General features: G+C 39.3%; 1 protein-coding gene across 1 annotated transcript in view; it reads right to left on the bottom strand.

Annotated features, from left to right (window-relative positions):
- Positions 1 to 219: 219 nt before the first annotated feature.
- EPDR1 (ependymin related 1) overlaps positions 220 to 9,297 on the bottom strand; it is a 36,371-nt gene continuing 27,293 nt past the window's right edge. Inside the window, exons 2-3 of the mRNA XM_050915669.1 lie at positions 5,766 to 5,974; positions 220 to 2,873 (exon numbers count right to left, since the gene is read on the bottom strand). Coding sequence (XP_050771626.1) covers positions 2,683 to 2,873; positions 5,766 to 5,974 — 400 coding nt within the window. The 3' untranslated portion in view covers positions 220 to 2,682. The remainder of the gene's footprint in view (positions 2,874 to 5,765; positions 5,975 to 9,297) is intronic.

The raw sequence follows: 9,297 nt of genomic DNA, 5'->3' as shown, positions 1-9,297 counted from the left end.
TGTTTGCACTACTTCTGGCCCAGCTGAAACCAGGAAGCACTGGAAATCTCACAAAAACAGCTTTGTCTCGCGGGCTATCCAGCTTCCAGGTTCTGCCACTGTTACCCAACAGAATACAATGTAACTCATGTACATACCAATTTATTATTAATTTTCCACCAGATAACTGTAATAAACAAATTCCCCAGACTATCAGACATATGAAAACCCCATTTTCACTTTACTGTGGGAGCACACTATACAGCTACTTTAAAGTCCTTTTATGCTCATTCTTGTTGAGTCATCGGCATAGTCGCATAAAGACAAAATGTCTCTTGTGGTACATGATAACAAACCGCAGCAAATGATAACAAAGATAACAAACTGGGCATACGCATTTTGTGCTTCATATTTGGTTCGTGGCTAATTTAAAACACGCAATCCAAAAATTTGTTGTTTGACATCTCTTTGACGACTCTCTTTATTGAATTTGCAGAGCATAAATATGAAGACAACAGCATTGTTTTAGAGGTACATATTTAGCCATATAAAATTGCCCTGTATGTCATGGCAACATTTTTAAAGCACTTCTGTGTACCAGACTTTTGCAAATTCATATTTAAAGGAACATTTAATGTTATTGCTAGAAATTATATCACTGCCAGCAAAACATAATACAAACACCCTGATTACTCAGCTATCTGCTCTACCACAACAAAGTCATCCCAAACGATACAGTACCACAGCTTCATGTTTGCTAGCCAGATTTATTATATTTTCCAGATTCTAACAAGACACAGATATTAAGAAATGCATGTTAATCATTGCCCTAATGAGAACAATATGCAGTTAGCATTTAGGTTGTCACAAAAAATACAGAAGGCAAGTACAGACTAAATGCACTCTAAATTCAAGGAAACCCAATCCTTCTTTCCACTAGCATGTTTCAGTGAAGTGGTCATGTTCGAGAGAAAATTTTTAATGAACTACCTACATTTTAGCAGGTATGTGTATATGCTTTCATTAGGCAGAAGGTAAAGTAAAATGCCATTCTGACCGCAACCGTGAAAGCAAAATAACCACTGTACCACTTGCTTATGTACAAAAAGCTATGAGCATATAAAGCACTAAAAGCCTGCCCAGCATCTCTCCTCCAGAGACACCAAAATTCCAAGTGTTGCACTGTTTTCAGCCAGACAACTTCTGGAGCAAACAACTACCCAACACATGTAAGAGGACAAGAATCTGGCTTTAAACATATTTGCAAATAATAAATAAAACGCATGCGTAGACTTACAGAATAAGCCAATTAATTTCGTTTGGTAAAAGCGCAAAACCCATCACCATTCCACACTTCTGAGGGCCTGAAGGTGCATTAAGATTTGGTTTGGATTTTCTAGAGTAAAATATGTGCACTTCCTGCGCTTTTTTGGTTAGTTAGTTATTCCCCTTAAGGAAACTTGTACTCTGCCCACCAGAAAAGGATGTGGAGATAGTAAGGTTTGAGATGCTGATGGAACAGCAAAAAAGGCAGGCATCAATGGATGCAAAAGAAAGCAAGATTGTCATTTCTGCTTAGATTGCAGTGCCTTGCAGCCACACTGCACAGAGGACATCTAAAACCTCTCCCTCTCCCTCCCATTCCTCCTCCCACCTCCACACACTGGTGACACAGCTCTGCCTTTCACTCCATCCAGATCACCAGGCACTGTGTGAATGCTGATTTAGCCTTTACTAATTGCGCACTAAGAATGTCTTTTTTTCAGTTCTACCTGGAATTATAAAGGTGTTTCCATACTCTCTGAGTAAGGACTTTTGAAAATAGTTACAAAATATTAAAGCCATTTAGAGTGCAGTACCTCTTAATCTCTTTGCATAGGTTAAAACTAGTATTGCCTTGAAAACTGGGTGCTAAAGTAAAATATGACTGAAAAATGTCTCATTGCACCCTACTGGAACACTTCACCAAAAGTGTAGCAAATGTAAGAAAACTTTGGCTTACTTTTTTGGGGGTGTACCTCTCCCTCCTTCCCTTCCTTTCACGCCATTCTCCCAAGAAACAGAAAAGTATTTTTTGCATGTCAGCTAGCATTACATGAATAGAGCTACTCCAGTTTCTTTTCAGAAAGAAAAAAATCAGCTCTAACATTAGACTACTAGCTTCCTGAAGGGCAGAAAGAAAAAAACAGAAAGCAAAACAAAACCAAGAGAACAAATTTCCATACTTTTGATGTACATTGTTTAAAATGGGGTATTTTTCGGTTAGGGATGAGGTCTTACCCAGGACATATTTCCCCTTTCCTCAAGTCCCCAGAAGTAACAACAACAAAACCTAGCTTTTCCTTCTAGATGTTACCATTATTGCAGTCTGCTTATGCTTCGTCTTCTTCAAAAAATAAATAACGAAACCTTTGCAAAAGGAAAATCAGCCACAGCTTAAATAAATATTATCTATAAATACTATCTTAGTGGTAACTATATAATACGGCAAGTGCATCACTGAACAGATTCATGTGATGAAAGAGATCTTTTGTGTTACATACTTTACTCAGTTACATGTTTATGTTCTCTTTCAAGTGAAAACTTACAATTCCCAAAAGAGCAACAATAAGCTTGAAAAATCGGGTTAGACGTCAGCAGCTGACTATTAATAACCATCCTCTTGGCTAATATTTGTTTGCCCGGGGCAGCCAGTGTCCATAATCAGCATTCATCTTTCATCTTCCTCAGCTGGGCTGTCTGGCAAGTGCTGGGTGGGGTAAACACTGAGGGGTCGGCAATGCCCAGCTGTAGATCAAAAAAGCGAGTGGAGGTTGTCACGCTGTAGTTCTTCGTATAGGTTTCCTGTACTGGGTAACAGTCTTTGACTGTGTAAACGCCGACCCAGGATTCCACTGTAACCAAGCAGAAATGTGACTACTTTAGATGACAAAAATGAATGAATGTGTCACGATGATGTCAGTCAAAAAAATGGCTGTTTCTCAAGCAAAGCCTATAGGCTGGAACTGCCCATAGTTCTGTCCATATGCATGGCAACACCAAGAAAGGCCACAAAACTGGTGTAATTTGGACACTGCAATGATCTTAAACCTGAACATGTTGGTGTCAAGCACATTTCAAATCATGATACTATCATGGCATCGGTGTGTCACCTTTCAAGTATACCTGTACTGAAGGACCGTCACTTCTGCTTAGTCCCAAATTTAGTTGTGTTCTGCACAAGTCTGATTTCTCTCATCTCTCATGCCACTTTCATGTCAGCACTTACTCACTTCACCACTAAAGCAATGAAATGCTCTGTTTTCCCAGAAGGCAAATTTTGGTGCCATCAGCTTGGGTAGCATGGGGACATTTTACCTTACACTCTGTTCTTGACAAGTTGAAAGGTGTGATTACTGAAAACCTGTGGTCCCTTTCACAATGTTGGCCCTCAACACAGCCTTTGACACTCTAAAACACTTAGTCCCCCCAGCTATGTGGGACATCCAATTCCTTTCCGTGCAAAGGAAGTTCTGCACTCACCTACCCAAGGAAGCACTTGTCCTCTGCTGTGCTGGGGACTCCTCTGCACCAGAACTGACAGCCATAGCATTTTGCTTCCACAGCTTTTGGTCCTCTATAATCTTAACTGTCATTCTTACACTGATGATACTCACCACATCTTTAATCCAAACAAACACGACCTTGCTTCATCTTTTTCCATCTTACTGTCTCAAGCACAGAGGGTTTGTCTCATTAGAAGAGGAACATTCCCAAATACAACTCCAGTGCCTCCATCTCTTCTTTTAACTCATTCCTTCTGTTTACCATCACCTATTCGTATCATCATTAGCATGTTAATTTTTTTTAATTCCTATTCCTCTCAAACATTTCTACCAGTTCATTAATTATTTCAAGACTACACTCAATGCTGATCTCCTCCATGTATATGATGTAGCAAGTCTGTCCCATTTTTAACTTCAGTTTAATTCCACGATGTGCTTATCTCAGAGGTGTTCCCTCACTCTCTTTCCCCCTTGTCCTCTGCCATCACTTCTGCTTTCACCACTATGCTATTTCTCTAGACAATACCATCGAGGTGGTTCCCTTTGAATACCCTTCACTTCTAAATCTCATTTATTAACCCCATGCACCTCTTCTGTGATCTTTCTTTACCCCTTCCATTGTACACCACTTCATCCAGTTGTTTTATGTATTTCAGATCTCTTGATAGCAGAAACTCTTGAGGTTAAAATACAAAATTACCTACTGTGATCATAACTCAGTTCCTCTGAAGGATGCCTGTAACAAATTTTTCCAGTCCCAAGGAGGCTTATTTTCTCTCACTCAGCAGCAATCGAACATACTTATTTTCTGTCCTTCCAGCATTGTGTCATACACTGTACCACAATCACATTATCAGACATAGGTAAGCTGTGACGTGAAACATACATACAGTATCTAAAAGGTGGCAAGCTGAGCAATATTTGAACATAACTCTCCAGGGCTTCCTAATATACCAAAAACATTCTGACCTCAATGAGTTTGGTTTTGAGTATCCAGGAATGGAGGCTTCTTTTCCTCAACAAGTCTTCTATCAGAATTTTGAAAAAAAAATTAAGGTAAAATATGATGCTACCAAGGTAGCCTATATCTCCACTGAAACCTTTATAATTTTAACAGAAATATAATTTCTAGAATCCAAGCCAGTACTAGCTGAAAGGTGGACGGGTAGACAACTTTAAGACATTATTTTTATGAATGATCACACAGAAAAGCACTGGAGATACAAAATACTACAGGATAAAAATCACACATCATTAACTGAATGTATCTGGATATTAAGTTCCATAAAAGTTCCAAAAATACTGGATCTGAAAAACAAAATTCTTGGAGAAAGTGATAATTTGCCTCTTGTAGAATACCAGAGGATATATCGACCTAGTTACAGAGGTCTAATGATCTTATTCTTCATTTTCTACTTCATTCTTTCTACTTTTATTCAAGAAAGAAATATTTTCCCCTGGCTAAATGCTCAGGTTCATAACCAGCCTATATATTAGGTGTCTATAACCATAAGCATTGCATTAGCTGAATAGTGTCATAAATCTCATGGGGGATTTAAAATTATTTTTATAGTTGTCTGGGTCATCAGTAAACCATAGATGAAATTGAAGCCAATGTGCAAATAAATTGCTATGCATCCAAACCCTAACATATTGTACCTTGGAAAATTCAGCCTATTTTCTTTTATGATGCAGGTGTTCAGCTGCCAAGCGCAGAACTAAGCCTTGCGAGCAGATGTTTCTTACTAGTGTAGCAGATAACAAAACTTAGGAGCATATTAAGGATGTCCATTGCTGCAGAACCATGTATTGGATGTATTCTACGATAACATTTGATAGTAGTGTGTAGACACACACTGACACCTGCTTTGTTTCTATTATGCACACTCTAGTTTGAGTGTGCCCCTAATTACATTACCAATTCTCCTTTAGATAAAATTTTGGATACAGGCTGCTGGATTCAGATGCAAAATGATTCTGTTCCATGCCAAAATCTGTATGATACGAACTAAAATACAATCAAATCCCTTGGACATAGTTGAACCTGCTGAGATATGAAACTTTTTCTTAATAAATGCATTGATAATAAAATGATATGCTGTGCACAGGGTATATTTATTATTTCTTACAGCAAACTTTATAGAAATATGGAAAGCTGGTGTGAAACATGAATAATTTTCTTTTTCCCTGGGTAGCAGAGACAATGATTATTATTAAGATGAAACAAAAGCATGCACATACATTTCCTGGCTGGTTTTCTGTCAGACCATTCCTGTACCATAATTTCATCTCCAGGTCCCCCAATGTAGTACTGATCTTCATAAGTTGAATTGGCAGGAATATCATATGGATCCCATGGCTCTGTCAGAGCAATCTTCGAGCAAAGCTTTGTAACTTGTTCAATCTGAAACATCACTGCATCTTTGTAGAGCAATATATACTCAAAGAATCTGAAATATTAAGAAAAAGCAGTTAATATAGTTTTTTTCTATACTAAGCAAGGAGCACTGCTGATAAGTAAGCTTGCCTTTGACTTCTCAGTATAAGACCATTTTCACTTGCATTAAACTTTGCCAAACTTTGAGAAAGGCTAACCAGTTGGGCTGAAATTTCCCATGCTGAAAGTTTGTCTCAGCTGACTCTTTCCAAAATAAATAAATCAGGCTGAACTGGTTCAGCCATTTCTGAGAACAACAGAACAACTTTTCTGAGAACAACTGAGAGAAAAACATGTTATTATTCCTAGTTTTGTTTTGTTTTTAATAACTGTTTCATTAAAAAGCTCTAGTGCCTCCACGTTTTGGAGAAAGGACTTGAAATTTGGCAGGGGAAAAGTTTTTATTAAAAGTTGCCCAGATTTGGCTAAATTATAAGCCTTTGAAAAAATCTGCTTGCATAGGCTGGATAGATTCAATTCCCCATGAATGTGGTAGAGCCCTTCTCTGTGCTGGTTACATGTGGTATCTGCCATCCTCACAGATGCTCCTCCATGGCAACCCATGTAGCTTAGTGGGACATGCTGGTGAAGGGGGAAGTACACGGTCCCAAATGCAGAACTGAGAGGCTCTCCCTCCTAATGGCAAAGTTTCTCTCTGGAGGTCACCAGACTCAAGAAGTAGCGAAAGGAGAAAGCAGAGGAACAAAATAGTAAGGCAGAGACAAGAAGAGGTGTGGAGATGAATGAGCTTGAGAGGCCAGAAGGTGAGGTCAACAAAATGGATAGTTAATAGGGATTTAAAAACAATCTTCTATAGAGTATGAAGTGACCAAGCTCTGCTCTTAGGAGAGATGATAAACCTCTTCATAGACATTTTCATCTAGTTACTAGTTATAGTAGTTGGGTCTACCACAAACACTACGACCTTGCCTCCATACCTATAAAAAGGAGGTGGTATGATCCTTACCTTATAACTGGGGACAGACACAGAGAGAAACTGAAATCAAAATTATCAGAAGTATCAGCTGATTTTGAATACAGAACCAGGAAGACCAGAAGCCTAACTTCCCCAGGGTACTTAGCATTATCAATCAGATGACGAGCTGTTCAAAGTACAACTCAAAGCATCCTCATGCGTGCTCTGCACCTTTTGCAAAGGAGAGCCAGAAGTCACTCTCTAAACTCCCCCAAACTGTGCACTCATTATTAGAGGCTTCCTGTGAATATCTCAGCTCAAGTATTTGGCTACAGTCTACCGTTATGCAGTGACTCTAGAGAAAAGGAAGGAATGGTATTAATTCCCTCAAACAGCTTCACCTTGCCTATCTGTAATAGCGTCTCTTTCCATCTGTAATTCCTTGCTTCATTCATGATGCTGCCTCCATTTCCTGAAAAAAAAAAAAAAGGCTTGGGTGTCCTTTGGACGGTGGCGTCTTCCACTTCACAAACCTTATGCTAGCCCCTAACAGTATTCATCCTGTGCCATCAGCAAGACGGGAAGCTGGTGGAAAACACTGCATAATCCATGTAATTGAAGAGATGATGCACAAAAGCAAGAGGGGACCTTCTCTGTGGTATTTCCCAACTCCTGCGTGTTTCTCTCTGCAGTCTTCACATTGTTTTGGGGAGGACGTAAAGCTTACATAAAATAGGGCTGACAACAAAACAATTTACAGTTTTAATTGTTGCGCTATACAATTGCATCAGACAGGAATCACTTCACCCACCACTGACAGAGGCATTTAAAGGTTGCACTATGAGAAGTGTCTAAGCATGGTTAAAAGCATCTGAGCAACATTCCCATCACTTCTTCAGAGGATCATTTATCCAGCATGTGTGGAAACATAGGCAGGCTAAACGGCATTAGCCAAACTGAATGGTGACGAAGAATGTCAAAGGGGTCAAGGAGGCTGACACGAGGTAAGCTGGGGCATACCTCTCATGCGCAACCTTGCACAACATGGGAGGTAGCTTGTCCCGCTTTCCATGAGGGAGTCAGTCACCGGGAGCTTCCCACACATTAACAAGACTCACACAAAGAGGCTGACAAGCTACAAGATTATATATTAGCTTCCCTGTGGTAAATCATTCTCCTGCCCATATCTTAACATATTCCTGCCTCTGTGATGACTCATACCAACCTAAACTCGCCTGCCATTTTCTTAAAGGCAATGTCTCCACAGTTGTGAGACGCTACTGAAGAATTCAGTATATATAAACTGGTTCCTTACATAAACCCAAGCCTGTGACCACGTAAGGACATATGTAACGTTTATATCACATTCAGTCCAGAGAACATACTCACAAGAACACTAAAATACACTTATTTATGTGTTTGCAGCCAGACTCTAATGACTCAATTACTGTTCAGCTGGCTGCCCAGCAGCTCCCATAGAAGTGGGATGGGGAATGCCTTACAGATGAGTCTATGAATGTGTTTGAGATATTTGAGTGATAATACGGTCATTTTGTGAAAGAACAAAAAAGCAATATATTAGTGAAGCATTATAAACTACTGGGAATAAAATTTAAACAATTACATTTCTTTTTTATTTTAAATCTTTACTTAAAACTTATTTTGCACAGAAATTTTATTCGCATTTTTAACAATAGTTTTTCATATTTTCCTTTTCCTTATCCTTTCCTTTATAAATTATTTAATGGAATAAATATCTTTTGTTCTAAATTTTGTAACCTGTGAATTGATATCATTGTATGAGGGACATGTGCCACCTTTACTCAAGTGAAACAGTAGTTCAAACTTCAATCTGACAAATGCGTGTATTTAACTTCCAGCACGTGGATAGCCACTGTGACTTCAACAGATGGCCGGAATAGTTGCAGAAGGAGGGCTACAACCCAAAAAAGCATACTTTCTTGACCTCGCCATCTTCCATGCAGACAGCGAGATGTGCATTGTGAAACAACAATAAAAAGAATTAGAAAAATCCAAACAAATCAAACTCATCACCAAGCGTCTCTCTAGCACCCATTCTGCAGAGCAAGAGGCTCTACCACCTACATTTTTGGTTCTGGGAGAGGCAGAGCAAACATATGTGGAACAGACCCCAGTCATATGATTTGATGTGCTGCTGGGGTGAACTCAGCAGCTACGGTGGCACGCACACAAGATGAGAACGGCAGAGAGCGTGGCTCTACTCACTGTGCATAGCAGCCCTGGGTAAGCAGTGAACATGATTTACACTGTATTATTCAACCCAAATGTACCTCATATCCAAGTTTTAAAGAGAATTTCTCCTGTGTGTATCCTGGAAATAGCAAGCACAGAAACCCAAGATTACACAGGATCTGAATTTAACTGCCTATGAAAGGTGA

Source organism: Gymnogyps californianus, chromosome 2 (assembly GCF_018139145.2).
Source record: "Gymnogyps californianus isolate 813 chromosome 2, ASM1813914v2, whole genome shotgun sequence".
Classification (NCBI taxonomy): Eukaryota; Metazoa; Chordata; class Aves; order Accipitriformes; family Cathartidae; genus Gymnogyps; species Gymnogyps californianus.
The sequence above is the reverse complement of the archived record's forward strand: the minus strand, read 5'-3'. Positions and strand labels throughout refer to the sequence as shown.